This window comes from Vidua chalybeata, chromosome 6 (genome assembly GCF_026979565.1).
Source record: "Vidua chalybeata isolate OUT-0048 chromosome 6, bVidCha1 merged haplotype, whole genome shotgun sequence".
Lineage (NCBI taxonomy): Eukaryota > Metazoa > Chordata > Aves > Passeriformes > Viduidae > Vidua > Vidua chalybeata.
Window position 1 is genome coordinate 31401331 of NC_071535.1, and position 19923 is coordinate 31421253.

Consider the following 19923-nt stretch of genomic DNA (forward strand, 5'->3'; position numbering starts at 1 on the left):
AACTAATGAATAAACATACACATAAATACTTTGAAACATGCCTTATTCAGTATTGTCAGTTACTTCAGCAAACAATTGCAGAAGTGGTAAGTTATTGTAGAAAAAAGAGGAATACTATCAGAAACTCTTCTTTTAAAATTAGTTCCAACTCAGTTTCATTTAGTTATTACCCATTTTGACAGTAACTGCCCATCCATCACTGGCAGTGTTCAAGGCCAGTTTGAATGAGACATTGAACTACCTGGTTTGGTGAGAAGTGTCCCTGGCCATGACAGGGGAGCTGGAACTAGATGACCTTTAAGACCCCTTCAAATCCAAACTATTCTATGATTCTATAACTTGATAATTCAAAAGCGCTGCTTAAAAGGAGCTTCTGAGTCACGAGCATTTGTTCAAAATGTCTTTCTTAAGCTTCACTTAAAATCCAAAAACAGCCAACGCTCTGCGTGTCCTGCTCTTGGTGGGTATAAAACTGAGCAAGAAAACAGACAACACCCCATGGCAGGGGTGTTGGTACTAGATGATCTTTAAGGTCCATTCCAATCCCTTAATATTCTGTGATTCTATGATTACTAATGACATTATCAGTTAGTATTTAATTAGCCCTTACACGGTTGTCAATGGGATTTTACCGTATATCTTTGTCAGCCTTACATGTGCTCTTGCTCTGAATAAGGATCACTGTATGTCCAAACAGTTTTCCATAACTCTAATGTTAAGATCTATGATCATGTTAATTTTCACTATTGTCTGTGTTCCAAAGACTTTAGCAAAAAATCCACTGCCAAATTAAAACATGTCTAATGTGATATTAAGAAGAAATTAAACTAAATTCCACTCATTTTAGTGGGATGGCAACCAATGAAACTGAAGTACCACAAGATAGAATTCTGAAAACAGTTCCTGATCTATTAGAGAACTTCTGTAGTATTACCAAAGTTTTAGTTATTAACAGTGGTAGATACAGCAGATTCAGCCTTAACCGCTTCTATTCCATCAAGGAAAGTTGAATACTACCTTTATGGTAACAAAAGAGACCAAAGACTAGACACAGACAGACAACATTACACCGTTCCACCCACCTGGTGGTCCCTCCATGTAAAGATTTAGGTGAGCTAGAGACAAAAGCATAAGTAAGATTGTATTTACGCTTCACTCAGAGAACTTGTATTTTACATTCATTAGCTACGTATTCTAGCAGGGAGTCTTGCACACCCCCTGCTTTTCATTCATTACTAAAAATATATAACTGAGTCAGTATTTTCAGCTCTCCCTTATATTATTTAGTCTTGTAAAAAATTATGAATTGCTTGTTAACTGCCGAATTTCTGAAATGTTGCTAAACACTAGCACTGCCTATCAAATAAAACCAAAATCAAATAGCAAGTACTTAAATAAATTTCTACCATGTAAAAATATCCCATGGATGTTCCTTGGTTAACCACGGGCCACATGCTATGAAAACACACTACGAAAACAAAGCCACCTCTGTAGTACCCTCCACTACCAAAAACAGGCCACACAAACCAAATACACTTAGAAATATTTCTATAAAGCTCCCAGCTTGATATATGCACAGAATATCACATGCTGATTTTATTCACTCCTCAAGACTTACAATCAGAAATAACAATCATGCTCACTCATTATTGGATTTTCATGTTGTGTGGAAAGGGAAGGAGACCGAAGCAGATCAGAAAGCTTAGACATTTCTGAGAGATCAATTCCATACAATCTTATTAGAAGACAGAAGTTTGGGTTGGGAACACTAAAGAATTCCTCACTTTGCTTTTCATTTCCAAAACATGCATTTAAAAAAGAAAGTTTTAGACTGTGCATTAGCAGTGACTGATATTGCTGACATATGTGACAGACAAAATACACCACCAGGTGGCAGAAATAAAACACAAAACCAAAAAATATGCCTCATGATTAGTAAAGTATGAGGCATGCTTCACTGTTTTGCAAAGAAAATACACACTGAAGCATGTGTGCTTTTCCTAATGCAGAGAAAACTGAACATGAAAAAAAATTTGGATGTTTTGGACAACCTACATAATCAAAATGTCTAATGTATGTTCAGTTTTATCATCACACAGAACTTTTCTGAACACAAAGCAACAACAATGTTTACAAATATACCCAATACATGCTCATGAAAATCTCGTAATACTGAGCATGCTGCACTCTTCACCAACATTTCTAAAAGAAAAGATGCAAGCATTCACTGGTCAATCTGGTGACCTGAAAATTCAACCTACAACCCCAGAAATACTGGATAGGGTGGGTCACAATGTTTTGAAGAGAAATTTACATTCTTTAAAACTGTTGCAAAAAGCAAATACACAGATTCAATTATTCAGTATTATTCTATTGTGTTCACAACTGTGCTATGCAAGAATCACCTTTTCTTCTTTGGTAATAAAACAACTTACTTAAATAACTTTAAAAAAAATCTTACATGAAAACCTTTCCCACAGAAATCTCCATAACTCACATTTTAAGTAGATGGGTTACTCCTCAAACTTTACACAGCAATTTAGGAAACTTCTCTGCCATAATCTCAAAACTTCAGAAACATGTAGAAAGCAAAAGCTTTGAAGTAATCGGCCTATATAGCCACTTCTGGTCAGTACACTCATTTTTGTAAAAAGCCATACATATTAATCTTGGTGTGGAAACATGCAAAATAATGTTAACACAATTTAAAGGTAATTAAAGCACAAAAGATAGAAAACTTGAGTGCAATCTACCTTTCTTGAGATGTACCACACCCTGTAGTATAAAGAAAATAATTAATTTATAATTGTACTGATTCATTAAATTTCAGAATGGTGAGGGTTTCTTAATGCTTTCTCCCTGCGTGGTAACCCTTGGTCCCATGTTCAATATTCCCCTTTACTACAGCATTTGTTTCCTCCTCTATTTCCCCATGTAGTTCTCATCTTTAACCACCGGGTGTCAGAAGGGAATGTACTCACCACAGCTACACCTTTTCAATTACTTTTTATTTATTTTTACAGATGTATTGATGTGACCTTCCAGGCTTTCTCAGGCTACAGTCATAAAACAACAGCAAATTTTCAGGCTTTTCTTTCAATAAAAATACACATGAGCAACTTTCAAAATCCAAATTGTTCAGTCTTGGACTGGTTTTTATAAAGCATAACTGCATTTAAGCATCCTTCTATAACTAGAAAATTAAAAATTATTCATGCTCAAAGAAATTCACAAAATTACCTATTTTTTAGGGATAGAGGATTGGATAAAATAATACTGCATGTTGTTTGAAAACATGATTCTAATCCTCCTTCCCTCAACCCCATTCCATCTTCTCTTACCTGTCCTCTCTCCTTTACTTCCCACTGAACTTCAACTCTTTACAGACCCATAAATTCCTTACATGTAAGGATGCCGAATCCACAGACTGGGAAATGAGCAGACATTCTTCACTTGAGCTTAACTTTTGTTTCGGTTTTGGGGTTTTTTTTGTTTCATTTCTAAGACAAGGAAGAACCCTCTAAACCCAAAATTTCAAAAATTCTCAGTACCTTAAAGATTCAGGTATGGTGAAAATACGGCAGACGTGAGAAAAGGAGACAAATGAAGAGGGGCTTGTGGAAAATAAACAGCACAAAACATGCCAATAGTCTAGTATCCAAGCACTGTCCAGATATTTAAATAACACGGAGGACATCAGAGTAAACCTACAACAGGACATGAAGTATCTTAACAATAGCCACTGAATTCCCCAAGAATAATAGAACTGTAGCCACAAAAAAACAGCTTCCTATGGAAAAACCAGCACCCCCTTGACAGTCTTTGATGGAAATGAGTAAAATAGTTACTCCTCTTTCTGATTGCAAAGCAGTATAAAGCACTATTCAAAAGCAGTCACCTGAGTAACTTATCTGCCTGACCATTCCTCAGCTGTGAGGGGTTACAGTTACAGCTCATTTACCTGATAGCAGAGATGAATAGTTTCACTTGCCATTTCACCTTGCCAGAAAGGCAACACTAGAGGAACTGCTGCTGGGGACATTCACCACTAATTCTTTCTCAATAAACGTCCTACTTTGTATTTACAAAACCAACCTATCACAGGATCACATTCACCAATGCAATATAGTAAACAAGTAACTCTTTTAACAGCACACATGAGGAACAGATTTATGACAGAGTACATGTCTGTGCCATAGCAGAGGGAGCAAACTTGGCAGGGTTGATATTGAATTTATCTAAAAAGAAATCCAAAAAGCAGTTCTAAATGCAGGTCCAAATTTTCAGAAAGCATCACAACAAGTGAACAGTGAGACTGAAGAACAGGAAAGGGAATTCAGCAAAACTCAGAGGCATTTCTGTTCACAAAGGGCTTCATATATTTCAAAAAGAACCATGGAAATAAAATACAAAGTCATTCTTCTTGTGTAAACAATGGCTCTTTCACTGTGTTTCAATTATATAACAAGAATCATCTCGTAAAACCCTGTGACTGTTTTGGGTCTTTGCGAAATTGGATTGCTCAGGTGCACAGTGCAGTCTATATTTCAAAATTAAAACTACAGTAAAAGAAATACTTCACACAATTTGCCTTTATTATATCCAGGCAACAGATTAATCTTCTCACTAGGAAACTATTAAACTTGGAAATCAGCTTTCCACTTTTTAGTCCACTTCAAGTGGACTAAAGCTGTTCTGTATGTGAATCTTAAGCATGCTGGTATCTATGGCTACACATATGTATGTATCCAGACATGGCTTTGGGTACTGTAAAACCTGTTCTTGTTAGGCACCTGCTGCAAAACATGCACCCAGACTCAAAAACAATAGGTCTCCTAAAATTACTACATTTCTATAGAGAGTATGCAGAACAAAAATAAAGCAATGATTTTTATTGAAAAACTGGAGCATAACTCTTCTTCCCTCTCACCATGTAAAAATATGATCCTCAGTGTATGGGAAGGCATGGACATTTTATCCCATGGCCTTAGGTCCAGTTACCATTCTGGAACTATGAGGCTGGTCTGGGTTTTGTTTTTTAATACTTAAGTTTAAAAAAATCAGTATTCTTTCCTATTCTGCATCTCTATCTAATGCTAAGAGCCTATAAACAGAAAAGGAATTTAATTTGGCTTGAAAAATAGGTCAGAATTCTTATTCTAATTTTACGGATGGATAAACTGAAACTTGGAAAGGTTCCCAAAACTTTACTGAAGCCATTCTAGAAAGTAGCAAAAGGACTGAAAATTGAACACAAACATCTTAACAACAAATATTAATCATCTACAGGTGCCTATCTTTTTGTTCCTGTCTCAAGAGGCACAGTATGAATGACTGTCAGCTGAGGTGGGGAGGGAAAAGCAAAGGGTATTTTTGTTGCTTGATTGTTTTGGAGCATGGTTTTTGTTAGTATTTTCAAAGTATATCTTAGCCCAATACCTTCTGAATCCATCAAATCATAGCTTTAGCTATCCTAAGTAAGGGAGGAAAATGTCATTGATACTCTAGAATACAGTATGGTTACCAAAATCTGGCTTGTAATAAAACCCTCAGCTTCTCAAAAGCACACTAGTGAATCTGACTACGAAACACCGAATTACATGCACCTGTCACGCTCCACAATAAATGCAGTAAAATGTAGTAAAATAATTTACAAAAACTTTATCACATCAAATTGATCAGTGATTCAATCACAAAAGCACTACCTTGAAGCAATGCAAAATATCCTGTTTGGTATACTGCTGCTTGATTTAATTCCCTACAGTAAAATTTATAACAGAATCCCAGAACTAAACCCCAAACACCACACTGAAATGAAATAAACCAAAATTACTAAATTTTTTTTTTTTTTTTTTTTTTTACTTAGGATGAAACAAACTGCTGGTAGCCACTGTTACAACAACTTTCTTCAAGACACTTAACAACAGACATTGTCTTTCTTTTAAAGACAAACTATTCAAGGCCACAAAGGAAGCTTATGTTAAAGAAAGATAAGAAATCATGCTCTCATCTCTCATCCTTTTGTTCCAACCATTATGCCTCTCTTTCTCTCATGTAAGCTGTTTATTCCTTGCATTTGGGGCATATGGCCCTACATCATGGCCATAAAGTGATTTTCTTGCTGGGAACTAAGAGTATAGGGGATCAAGGATTTGATTTATTTCAGACTTAGGAATAAACCTCTGCCACTATTTTGTATTTCATTCACCATTTACCCAGGTATTTTTTGTCTAATAAGACCTTTATCAGACACCTCCTGATTTTCTAATTTGCCCTGAAATTGTGCTTACATCCCCACAGACTGTTCTAGAAATTGCAGCACCATAGAGACAGCATTACCTCACTGCAGATTTAAAGATGGTTAACAGACAAACTGTGAGGAAATTAGGTTTTTTAAATGTTTTAAATTTGAATTTGAAAGAAAACACTGAATGAAAAAATGAAAAAAACCTCACTAACTGAATGAATTTTCCAAGTGGCTTTTTTAACATTTCTCCCGCAGGAATGTCAAATTCTTCTCTCTAATTACTTTTTACATTTCTGTTTTGCTAAGCAAAAGATTAAACTCCCTCTGTTGTATATAAGAGAATTAGTTTCATCCTGAAGGCTAAAATGGTATTGTTAATAGGAATAACAGAATCTGTACATCTATACCACCTTAATGTGGAGACTGTTCTTCAAACATTATTTTCAGGAGCTGCAGAACCCATGTCTGAACTCCTTTTCTGGGACATGTGTTTGCAAGTGCTGACCTAGTCATATACAGTAGTTGAGATATTCATTATATGTGGATTCAATGTGATGTAGTATCACAGATGAACTTCTTCAGTACAGACATGAATTTGTCTTCTCTATCTGGCTAGATATTTTCACCACACATAATGGCTGACATATCTACCCTTCTGTCAGAGTTAATGCTTAAAAATGTGGTATGTCTCTCCAAGAATTATGGAGGAAAAACAAAAAAAAAAAAAAAACAAACCAAAAAACTTAAAATGAAAGCAGAGGAACAGAAATTTAGGACCAAAAATATATGCACAGAAATGTCTTTGGTTCCATGGAAATTATTTCCATGGAATAATTATAAACTAAAGTACCCTTTTTCTAGTCTTCCAGGACATAAATGTACTACAGACTTTCTGGATTTCAGCTATTTTAGACACACTTCAAAGAAGTTCCAGTTTTCTCTAGAGAATCATGCAAGCAGCATGTGCTAATTACAGAGAGCCAGTTGACAACACAGTCACTTGCTCTATGGAAACACATACATTAAAGAATTAAGAAAACATAAATTAAACCAAAATATTACAACATCATCCATTCAATTCAAAATTAACAACTCAAGATTCAGATACTGCAGGAGACTATTCTGACTGCACAACCACTTATCAAATGCATGAAAAAAACCTGGTGCTCAGTTGTATCCCCAACTTCTTTCACTTCTAATATTCCTAACAGACCTAGTCAGCCTCACACACGTGTTCCTTGTTATGTCCATTTGCTTTTCAGTTTGTTTCCCACACATCAAGACAGACTATGAGCCTCAGGAGGGAGTTAGCTACTCCTCCAAGCTGCTATGAGTCATTGTGATGTCTGCTGCATAGGCCAAATTAAGCCTGAATTTCTTGCTTCCACTAGGCAACAAGAACCATACGGAAAAACATGACAAAGAGGTGAGAAAAGATCAAAAAGACAGGAATACTCTCCCTCAACATCCCTACCTTCCTGTCATAGTTGTCATAGTGCATGGTGATGAAGAAAGTAAATCAAAGACACAGTGTAGAATTGCAAAAAAGATTACTGTATTCCAACTTTCAAGTTTTCAGTCTTACTTAAATTCTATTTTATCATGACAAATGTAAAAGACAAACATGCTCCCTCATAATATATGTATATATCTGTGTACCCTTTTAGAAGTACAAAGATGAATGTTGACAAATTTATCTTTGGATATGAACATATATTTTGTCTAAGCCTAAAATAAAGCTGTACTAAATGAATACTTACCTAATAATTCAACCTCTTATTATAGTTTTTATATACATGCCTATTGTTTTGGTAGATTAAACCCTTAATCACATAAATTAAAACACTAACATAAATTATTGACTGAAAGCTAATAAAACAAACCACGTCAGCATTTTTTATTATATGGATACAGGAATATCAGTAGAGGAAGACTGGAATCACAAACATCCCTGCCACACACAATTTTTGAACTCTATTCTGAGATAAAGAATTTTCATTTGATCTTAGTAGTCAGGACAAGACACTGAGGTAAGAAATGGGTTTTTTGGTTTAGAAGAGTTAATTTAAACAATGCAGATGATTAACCTGCATTACAGCTTATTTTTAAGAAGCCCACTTCTTAAAAGGGGCTCAAGAAACTTCTAAAGAATTGGTGGCTGGAAGGGAATTTTGGATGCAACGGGGCATGAGGGGAAATGCCCGTATACACATGCACTTTGAAGGTACCTACTACTGTCAGAGAGAAGATTGTGAATTTAGAAGTTCTGCTGTATTGCCACGTTCATATTCATCAAAAACCCCACAAACCCCAGCAATAAGACCAACATTGAAAAGAACTCTATTCCTCTAACTGTATGACTCATGAACAGCACCTTGCTTCACTTGTAGGAGACTATAATTTCATTTCTGTGCATAATGCTTTAGAACAGTGGCACAAGTCCTCAGAACAGCCAATCTAAGTGATCCATCATGTGCAACTTACAACTGCTTTCTGGGCATCCCTGAGTAGCTGGAAGAAACCAACCTGCCAATCTCTGCAGCACACCTATAACTTTACTGCAGTCTTAACATAGCCTTAACATGCAAACACAGCCTTTGCCTATTTCCTTTAAAAGCACTGCTTACGTCTCATCCCAGCTGAATCACCAGCGGTTTGTTTTCATTCAAATCCCTCTGCCAGACGCTGGAGGAACTAATGAACTGCAGAATCTGGTCTAGAAAAATTTGACTTAGCAAACAAACCATCAACATGTTGATGACACTGCCACCCAAAATATCACAGCAACAAGAGTAACAATTTACATGGGCCCTAAGCCAGTCTGTCTTTCCTATTCAAATTTCAAGAAAGCATGACCCAATTTCTCTACAAGTAGTAGAATCTGGAGCTTTTGTTAATTCAGTTTTCTTTCTTTCTTTCTTTAAGCATATGTTTTGCCACAGATGATTACAGTCATTAGAAGGAAAAATATTTGTTTGGGTAAAATTAAATATAGCAAGCATATAGCCTATAATAAAAATCTAAGAGTAACATCAACTTGCCAACAGCTGAATACCTGTCCTGGTCATCTAAGTAATAGACTCTCAAATTCAGACCAATCTGATGAACCATAAATTCAATTCAGCATATTAAATTCAATTCTATATATTAGAACCATGTTGTTTCCATCAAGCCAAGTTTTCTCAATCTTCCAACAACTTTTACACTTTCAGTATTATTCCCATGTTACAAAAAAAGAATGATTGGTGCAGAGAAAACTGAAAAAATAAGGAGAACAACTAAACAATAAAAGCAGTAGATAGAACAAATAGGAATACTGTTTCTCAAATAAAAGGTCAGATGAATATCTACTGGAATTAGAAAGAACCACACAGCACTCCCCTGAACAATTTCTCACAGCAAAGTAGTATAAAAGCTTTTTTTTTTTTTTTTAGTTCCACTTAATACTTTCTAAGTGGTATTTTCTAAAATCTCCAGGTACGTGAAGAAGAGATGGCCTATTGTCTTTCACTTTAATATTTCAGAGTATTCTTCAGTTCATGGTTAATTTCTGAATATCAAGGACTTCCTGTTTTACATTCAAGAATATAAATTTAAACCAGAGTTGTGGTGGCTAAAGTAATCACTTTCTCCCTTTTAAGTATGTTATATACATATCTAAATAATGAAAAAATCCAATAAATATTTTTTGTGCAAAGCTTATCTGATAATTAGCATTGAACCTTGGACATACCATTTCATACACTTGCATAGGGCAATATATGTGGCAAGCTATAGAAGTGGCCTGACTGGTTATGAGCTCTCCTCTGTTCATACACATGTTGCAATAATGGTGTTTTCACTCTGGACAGTACCTGAAGAAAATCTGCAGCCGCACCAGAGTTCAGCAGGGGGCTGCCCCCTGCACCCAGGCATCAGAAAAGGCAGTCACTCTACTATCACCAATCTGTCACTCGTTTGAACAAAATCCTACTGGAAATGGATAACCTAATTTATCAAGAAATACCATTTCTTTCCTCACAAATTTGTACAGGCAATTTTGCATAATATTTAGCCATTCACATTTAAAAATCAGATGCAGAATTAACAAGTAGCAGTAAACCACACATACGAAACATAGGGTCTGTTTTTTCAGATAAGAAAATACTGTGACTTATCACTATCTCTGTATCAAACAAAATTAAAAATGTCGGAAACTAATTTCTGCAAATGCTTCACCTCTTTGTTTTACCTGCTTCTGTGTACTTTAATCCTACTTTTACTTCTTCATGATTGGCTTTTGGTGGCGGCCAGACAGTCTGGAGTCTCCCTGGAGTCTTGTCATCTTGCTCTGAGGGACTCAGGTCAGGCTGTTAAAATTACACAAGAAAAAATTAAAAGTCTGCAGTATCAATTGATTCCAAACAGCAACTGCCATGCTCAGGTCTACACATGTGCTCCAGAAAGATTATCTGTCTCATTCTACTGATTGAAGCAGTGCTCAGTTGGTTGGAAGGGACACAAATAAATCAGTGTAGAAAAGTATTTTTGAGGAGGAAAGTAGTATATTGCATGTGACATGCACTGATTTGTTGAAACTGTTCACATCACTGTGGAGAGCTGTCTATCCTTTGCTGAACCACAGAGGTGGTCACGGATGATAGGGTTTTTTCCTGTATCTTTCTTCCAGAGTGAAATATTCCATAGTGAGCTCCTCTTACAAGTAAACATTAGAGCAATTCACCTAAGACATCATTTGACAATATAATTTTCTGGAAGCAGAGCCAGTTTATGAAATTCCTGCCCCACCCCCTGCAGATTGCTCAGTCCACATACCAGGTAATACTGCCACATCAAAGTAATGCTGCAGCTGTTAATGGGACTGCACTGTCAACCAGAATGCTAAAATTACTCTTTAAATGGGGAAGGGGTGGAGGGGGAATGACCCACTAAACAAGCATTCTTTTAGAGGGATTTTTTTGGTGGTTTTTTTATAACTTCAGTATTTCTGTAATCTGATTTTCAAGATGTTACTACAAGTAATTGCATAGACACAACTACAACAACAGTGAAACCCCGTACGAAAATGGCCCCATAACTGGCCCACAGCAGCAAGGGAAAGGAAAGGCTAGATCCTTAGGCTCTGGCTTTGCCCTGAGAAAATACAGACTTGCACTAGAGCAGACATTAAGCAGACATTTATAAAAGTCACTCCTGATGATTCCTGTGCCTCCTCCCTCACTGTGTGTGATGACAGCTTCCCAAATAGGTTTGCTGAAAGCCACAGGAACGCTGACGCTAGCACAGCGACTGGTGTAAGCAGGAAGGAGCAAGCCAGGATGGGAAGGGCACACACAGACTGCACTTGCTGTACATTCCACAGCCAATGAATACCTGTTTTCTCCTCCCCATAGGTAATTTACTACAAACTGGTATTATCAGTCTACCCAAGTGTTGACCAGGATTTTTCATATGGTTTTTTTTAATATTATATAAGAATAAAAATTTTAAAGAGAGTATAACCAACACAGAAAATTAACTTAAGTAGCTTCTGAAAATGGAATCCTTCAGGTAATTCCCCCTTCAGCCAACAATAGTCTCCTGGGCGGATTACATCTGCCAAAGATGTGGCTGTAAGAATTTTGGGTTGGGGGAATGCCAACCCAAAGGTTACTCATTTAATTAAAGAGCCCAAATCACATTCAAAGTCATTTATGATTGTATGAAAACTTTGCATTGTTGGTCTTTTTTTAATATACTAATTACATCTCCATATGCCTAAGAGCATTAACCTTGCAAACACTTATATTAATCAAAAATTTGAGTGGTCTAATTGAAATCACTAAGATTCACCTGGACAAGGTTAAATGCTTATCAATATTTGAAAAGCCAGATATTTGCATGTAAACAAGAAAAAAAATACTTCCTGTTCTATGTCTGGAACAAACTAAGCTGAAAATCACCCACAACCTCTTGTAACAACTCTTATAATAAAATTACTCTTACAGGTAAAATGAAATACTACTTTTAAAAATAAAATACTCAGTGAAAGAAAACAGAACAAGATTGAGAAACTGTTAAATAATATTACAGTAAATATCTGCAGCATCAAACAGACTTAAAGCCATAATTAACATACAGAGAACTGTTATGGAGAGATCTTTTAATACCAGAAACTGATAATTTTGTTAAGTCCTCACTTCTAATTGAGAGGCTTTTACTGTCACCATCAGTTGGGGCTGAAATCTGCTTCAACTGCAGATGATCAAAAATTCTGACAAATTACCCCCAAGATTTCCTCAGCTGGGAATCCAAAATTTGAGATTGCCAGAAGAGGAGCAATTCTGACACTTTGATCATAAGTCCCCACCAATAATATTTAAACAAGAAATTAATTTTTTAGTCCTTCTACTTCCAGATCTTATGAAGAAAAAGTAATTCAACCTACAGATTTGTCTGGTGGTCCATCCCCAGGTTTTGATTTTGACCTTTCAAATACAGCTTTCAAGGACTCTTTTTCATTTCTCATTTTGCGTTTTAGGGCTTCCAGCTCTGAAGTATCTGCAGTTGTTTCTTTCTTGGGAGGTCGTGTAAATAAGGCTTTAAAGGCATCCAGTGCAGATTCAGCAGGGCTTGATTTTATCTCCTCAGAGGGAAATCGTGGTTCTCTTTTGCTGGAGGCTTTGTTCTCTTGAGCTTCATCACTGTCCTCAGTCTCCCCGGATCCCTCACCTGAGTCCTCAGTTCTATCTTCATTCTTAGAGACGTCTATGTTTAACAAGTGTGAGAGTTGTTCTAGGAAAGTGGGATTTGCTTTAGGTTCAGGTGATTTTTTTTTAATGGTCAAACCTGATGCAATACTAGATTTCTTAACAGACTGTCGTAATTTAAGCAGAGCTAAATCATTCTCCCTTGGTTTAATTTCTGTAACAGTTTCCCCATCTTCTGTGGTTTGTCCCTTTTTCCTGACACGTAGTCCACTGAAGAAAGCAGGCAGCTGGAAAGTCTTTTCAGCCAGTGCTGTTTTTTGGAGTGATACATTATCAACGGAAGGTCTTTGTTCTTCACCTGAAAGTTCTTGAGGGCATTCCCCTGTAGCAAGCAAATGAGTGAATTGCTCATCCATTAACATTTTGTCTTTTCCACTGGAGTCATACTGTAGAATACCATCCAGCTCTTTTGGGAGCTGCTTAGAGAATGGTGGGTGTAACTCAATGTCATCTGTATCCACAGTGTCATCACTGTTGCTGTGCCCTTCTGATTCTGACTCTTCCTTATTTTGATTGCTATTGTCCAAGGCCTCAGCAGACAAAGCAGCATCTTTTATCCCAGATTTGCTTGCATTGTTCTCATCAGTGTCTAGGTCCTTATTCTCCGTGTCCGATTCTGTGTCACTTGTTGTATGAACCAAAGTACCTTGCACAAGAATGGCATCCTTGTCATCATTGTCAGATTCAGACAAAGTCTGAACAAACCTCAAATGCTGAAGAAGTAATTCATTTTGGTCAGCTAACTCCAGCTCCAGGCCTGCTTGCCTGCCAGACATTGGGTCAGCTTGGCCACTGGTACTATCCACGCTGTGCTGATTTTGTGAGTCCTCATTACATCCATTATCATTCTTCTCATGCCAGGTGTTAGCGTGAGTGTTTATATTGCTGGGCAAAGGTTGAAATGCTTTAAGCACTGTTTCTTCTTTGGGAGCTGTAGATTCAAACTTAGTTGTAAATCCCAACAGTGATTTCACAGAAAATGTAGTGAGTGGGTCAGGGTCGCTTTCTGCTGTGCTCTTCAGGTCTAAAAGCTGACTACAGTCAGGCATCCCATTATGTTCTTCCATGTTGCGTGAAGTAGAGAATAGGTTCGCTCGCAGTAGTGCTGCTGACTGCTGAGCCAACACTTACTGCGCGCATTCAGGCTGCCGGCGGGGCCGGCTGCCGGCGCTGCAACAGGCGGCCCGGCCCGGCCCGCGCAGGCCGCCGGCCTCCCGCGCTCCCGGCCGGGCCGCCCCGCCGCTCCTTCCGCCCCGGCCGTCGGGGCTCCCGCTCCGCCGAGGGAGCAGCAAAACGACCCACCGTAAAAAGCAGTTCTCGGCAGCGTCTGGAACTTGTTTGTCACAGCACTAACCTCGGCTGAAGCCTCGGCCAATGGTCCCCCCGGGGCTCCGCACCCCGACGGGCTGCGCGCCCCCGGCTCCCGGCGCGCCGAGCCCGCAGCGCCCGGCAGCTACAGCAGCCGTCCCGCCGGGCCGAGCGCGCCGCGGCTGCTCCCTACTTCCTTGTCCCGGTGCGCCAGCGCTGGGTGGTTTTCAGCAGAAAATTCCTGACGGATTCCTTTGCATAGTCTCTCCACTAGGATAAAGAACTCCTTTTGTAAATCCATAATCACAAAAAAATGTCAAATGGAAACCCGAGCTAACGATTCTGAAGCTTCCTGTGTCCCCTCCTGAAGCCTTTGGAGAGCCCCCAGTGCCCGTCCGGGCAGAGCCAAGTCGGGTGAGCGCCCTTGAAGCAAAGGAAAGTAGGAGAAAAAGAGACTCTCTTCCGATTTGCTGGAGGTTTCATCTGGAATGCAGATTTCAGCCTCCAGGGCCATGAACAAAAACCAACGAGACTGGTTTCATATTACCACTGTCCTTGCCCTGCACGGCTCCTGCTGAGAGGTGCACACAGGTACTTATCAGAGACTGCGGCCGCGCCCCGGGACCGGGAGCGCTGGGCGGCGGGAGAGCGGCCAGCGCCCAGGAGGGCAAAATTAACTGTTTAGGATTCGGACAGCCTTGTCCATCCACGGCACCAGCCTTGGATGGTTCCGAACCAGAACAAGCTCTGCTGACATATTCTGTGATGATTTTCACAGACTTTTCTGCTGTATGTGTGAGATTTGTTTAGTTGAAACTAACAAGAACGCTTGAAACTTACAAAACTGTCTAACTCAACGTTAACAGAAACTACCAAGGATACTATGTACTTTTTATCAATACAGATGGCGAAAGTACAAAATACTCTTAAGCACTATTGATATTCAGAAAGTCAGTAACATTTGGAGCAGGTTTCCATCATAAGTCTCAACTTTCACTACTTTTTTTTTTATTTATCCAAGTTAAAGGGTCATTCTACAGTCATCCATTTAGCTGTGATAAGTATTCTTAAGCAAGCAACATGGAGAAAGCTGTCTTTCACAGGGAAATCGGCTGCAGATCACACTGTTGTATGTGAATACCGAAAAACATTTACTAAAAAGCTGAGTACTACAGCCAACAAGCAACAACAAAGGATCCCAACACATTTAGCTTTTGGTTTAATGTTTAAAAATATAGACTGTACAAAAACCATTTGTCAACAGCAAAAGCAAAAGCCATTAGTACCTCCTGCAGGAACAAAGTTTCCTGAAAATCAGATTGTAATACTAAGGGCTTAGATGAAGCTTACAGACACCTTTTCAATTACAGGGTTGCGTGCAAACCTATAGACAAAGGGCATTGGAATCGTTCCCATCTTTATCTGTGATTTCACAAGGAGCAATGTCTTCTGCCCTGCTGCCTGGCATTTCCATAGCAAGCTCTGGACTTGCTTCTCCGCTATGCTTAATTATCAGGTGCCAAGGTCAGAAACAACTGACGGGTCATGGCTACCCTGGTTTCTCGGCTTAATATCACAAAAGGAAGCTCTATGTAAAGAAAGAGACACAGAGTCCTTACCATCCCCTATGCCAAATTATACTTAAAATGCCAGGACTTATAAATAGGTGGAAGGAAGCTACCACAACACTGGGGACCTCCCACAAGACATAATTTCTTGAAGGCAAATCTAAAGCAATTCTAAATTCCATTTTATGGCAAAATAAATGGGGCAAAGGGACAATATTGAACCAAAGTTTTCCACATTTACGTCTGTCTTTATGTTCAATTACATGATTAATAATTCATTGTTCTGATAAATTGTATGGTTATGTCTTGCTTATTTATTTATATGTCTACTTATTTGGGATTTTATTCACTTCTGATGGATAAACATGAAATCATATTTTCAATAATAGTTTTGTTAGTCACTAACAAATATATACCTCTATGAACAACTTCATGCTGCTTTTTAAACTAAAGATACTAATTCAGATTACGCCAAAATATTTATTCATCTGTTTATATTAATAATAACCCATACTTAGAATAAAACTTCCCTGTAATAAAAAAGGGTCACCAAGCTGTAACAATCCTATTAATAGAAGGTTAATGATTACAGCCACTATTTAACTATTTTAGGTTTTAATGGGCTTAGGAAAAGTTTCATTTAAAAGTGGACTTAAAACAAGAATCTCATACTCTATGTCTAAACAACATCCCAACAAAATATAGCAGACCAGGATCAAATTAGAAGTGGAAAGGATGGTGCTTTTAGTGTAAAGCTAAAGTTATACAATATACTGATGTGATAGAAATCCCAGAGTTGAACAGTGAATAATTAAAATTCCAGAAGCAGAAATACACCCTATATAACCAGAGGTAATCTCACAAGCCTGCAGAAAATTCTGCTTTATGTGTACCTCTTTTTGTAGTAAACTCTAGGAACTGTGGAGAAACTTTCAAGCTTTTTGAGCTCTAGGATTAACAGGGACACTCATCTCTACATATATGCCTGGGGAAATACTCAACAACTGAAAGTCATTGTGATGAATGAGTCAGACAGTGTCTGAAATTCACCACACAGTCCATAAACTGCCAGCCTAAAATATGGCTTTTGTAGAGACCTGCTTCCCGCATTCTGATGATCAGCCCAGTGGAGAGTCCTTTGAGGGACTGAATAGCTGATAATGAAATATATATTGGTTACTTACTCAAAAGAGTGTTTTGGGGAAAAATACATACATCAGTATGTGCCCTTAATATTTTGATATAATAAAGAGGTCATCGTTGCAATGTAAAATGAGATGGAGTCAGTTTGTTGGCAGAGTGTTTTAATACTGGGTGGATCTATCTCATAAGGAAAGTCTCTCTGAACAGGCTGTAACACTGCATCTAAAGGAACAACTTCAAAATCTTTAGAAAAAATCGGTTACGATTATGTTACAAGCCTCTTAATAAAACTAACAACTCTGGTGCCTCAGAAAAGCCCTTAAAACCCGTCATAGCGACTTTCAAGGCAGTCAATGCACTAATTATACAAAAGGACAACCATTCCTTACAGTTTAAAGCACATTTAACAATCCACACCCTTTTTGACCTACATTTCATCACAGACAGAAGTCACACCCACAACCCACTCTAGTTCTGTTCTTGAGGTGTTTAAAAGCTCACCTGAAATAGGTTTTTAAAACTGGCTTTGAAGGAAACACACATTAAGCCATAATAAGGTCATCTAATTTCTACCACTATCATATGGCAGGGCTCAACACTTCCTGACCCCATATCTATTCAGATTGCCTTTTCAGATCTCTGTAATAACAAACTAGATAAACATGAACAGGACAGAAAGACATTCTACAAAACAGCAAGATTGCTAAACGGAAAACAAATATTCTATTGTTGTTTCAAAATAAAGAACCCCATATCTAGAAAAATTTGCATAAGGTCTTGAAAATAATAATGGAATCAAATATGGACCAATTGTGTCAGGCTTCAAAGAGCCCAAGAAGCAGCAGGCTCTGTAGCTCAGGAGGCCTGAACTGATCTGAAGTTCAACTGCCACAGTCTGCCTTCTGCCCTGTCCTCAGCCTAACCTTTACTGTGCAGGTTGATAATGGTCTTAACATTCCCCTGCTCTCCTGTTTGTCTCTCCTGCTGATTACCTCATTTTAAACTTAGAATTTTAACCCATTAAATGCTCTAAAAGAGGAGAGGCAGGGAAGACAGAAGAAAAATTATAAGGCCTTGATTTTCATCATTATTACTGGCCTTGTTACCCCGCTTAGACCATTATGTGAGCAGCATTCCTGAGTTTTGACGGAATTGGGTATCACCAACATAACTGCTATAAATGTAAGCAATTAATTTTAGATGTAGCAACAGAAACATAGACATGATAATTCTTATCAGAATTCAGCAATACATGATGTTAACAGAATGTGTGAATACCCGACACATTTGGTGTAGGGGTCTGTATAAATCCATCTGTATAAATGCAAAGTGTTTTTTAACATTTTCATCTAAATTCTGATTGACATTGAGATATGAACTACTTTAGAGAATTTGAAAAAGCACTGTAATAGCTATACAGTTATAAAATCAGAAGGCACATTAAGAAACTCAGTTTGCTATTTTGCAGGAGTGCACACCGTATCAATACATGTATGGAATATTAACCTGTAAAACCTATTATATGAAAAAGAAGTGGTAGATCTGAGACAGAAATTCTAGGAAGATGTATTGACAGATCTGGTTAATATGAGCAGACATACAAGTAACAAAGGGAACAGAAGATCGCTATAAACTGTGTAAGTAAGCTAAGTGAGATCTTTGTACATTAAGGCACAAAGGCTGGCACTTAGTGTTACAAAGAATGGAAATGAATTTTTAATCCTTTTCCTTTTCTAGGTTACTCTCTTTTCATCTTCTTTTCATTTCAGCAGGCCTTTTGCTCCCCATCTACAATATGATATAGTATTTAAAGCTTAAATAAAAAGCTTTATAAAATAAAATCCACATAGTTACATTAATTTACCATAATTTGTTATGTAATTACTAACTGTTAATTGCAATTTTAACTGCATTTTCGCATCTCACTTATGTGCTTTTTTTAATCTGAAATGAAATGCTGTATAAAAAATAGGGTGGAGTTGCATTACCTTCCATATCTCTGTATCTTCTCCCCACCTAAGTTTTAAAATCAAATGCAAGATCTTTTTCCATGCTTCTGGTGTAGACTGCATTTAAAAGTCCTGTCAGAGTAGAATTCATTCACTCTCTCTCATCTACATTATCTATCGCCTTCCAACTTACAGACACATAGAAACATCTTTTCAATAACGTAATGGACAACCTGGAGAAGTGGGCCAATGGGGACATTAAGGGGTTAAACATGACCAAGTAGAAGGTGCTGCACCTGGCTCAGGGCAATTCCTGTTATCACCACAGGCTGGGGATGAACAGGTCAGGAGCAGCCCTGCGCAGAAGGACGTGGGGGTGCTGGTGGGTGAGAGGCTGGACATGACCCAGCCATGGGCACTCCCAGCCCAGAGAGCCAAACATGTCCTGGGCTGCATCCAAAGCAGCGTGGGCAGCAGGGCCAGGGAGGGGATTCTGCCCCTCTGCTCTGGTGAGAGCCCACCTGCAGTGCTGCATCAGCTCTGGGGTGTCAGCACAGGAAGGACATGGACCTGTTGGAGTAAGTCAAGATGAGGGCCAGGAAGATGATCAGAGGGATGGAGAACCTCTCCTGTGATGACAGGCTGAGAGAGTTGGAGTTGTTCAGCCTGGAGAAGAGAATGGTCTGGGGAGACGTTACAGCACCTTTCAGTACCTGAAGGGAGCTACAAGAAAGCTGGAGAGAGACTTTTACAAGGGCCTGTATTTCTAGGACAAGGGATAATGGTTTCAAACAAAGAGAGTAGGTTTAGATTAGATGTAGGAAGAAATTCTTTGCTTATGATGGTGGTGAGGCACTGGAACAGGCTGCTCAGAGAAGATCTGGATGCCCCATCCCTGGAAGTGTTCAAGGTGAAGTTGGATGGGGCCCTGTGCGACCTGTTCTAGTGACAGGTGTCCC

General features: G+C 38.4%; 1 protein-coding gene across 4 annotated transcripts in view; it reads right to left on the reverse strand.

Annotated features, from left to right (window-relative positions):
• FMN1 (formin 1) overlaps positions 1 to 19923 on the reverse strand; it is a 170509-nt gene that overhangs the window by 107645 nt on the left and 42941 nt on the right. For all 4 annotated transcript variants that reach the window (XM_053945797.1, XM_053945796.1, XM_053945795.1 and 1 more), the window contains exon 4: positions 10479 to 10596. In XM_053945797.1, coding sequence (XP_053801772.1) covers positions 10479 to 10596 — 118 coding nt within the window. The remainder of the gene's footprint in view (positions 1 to 10478; positions 10597 to 19923) is intronic.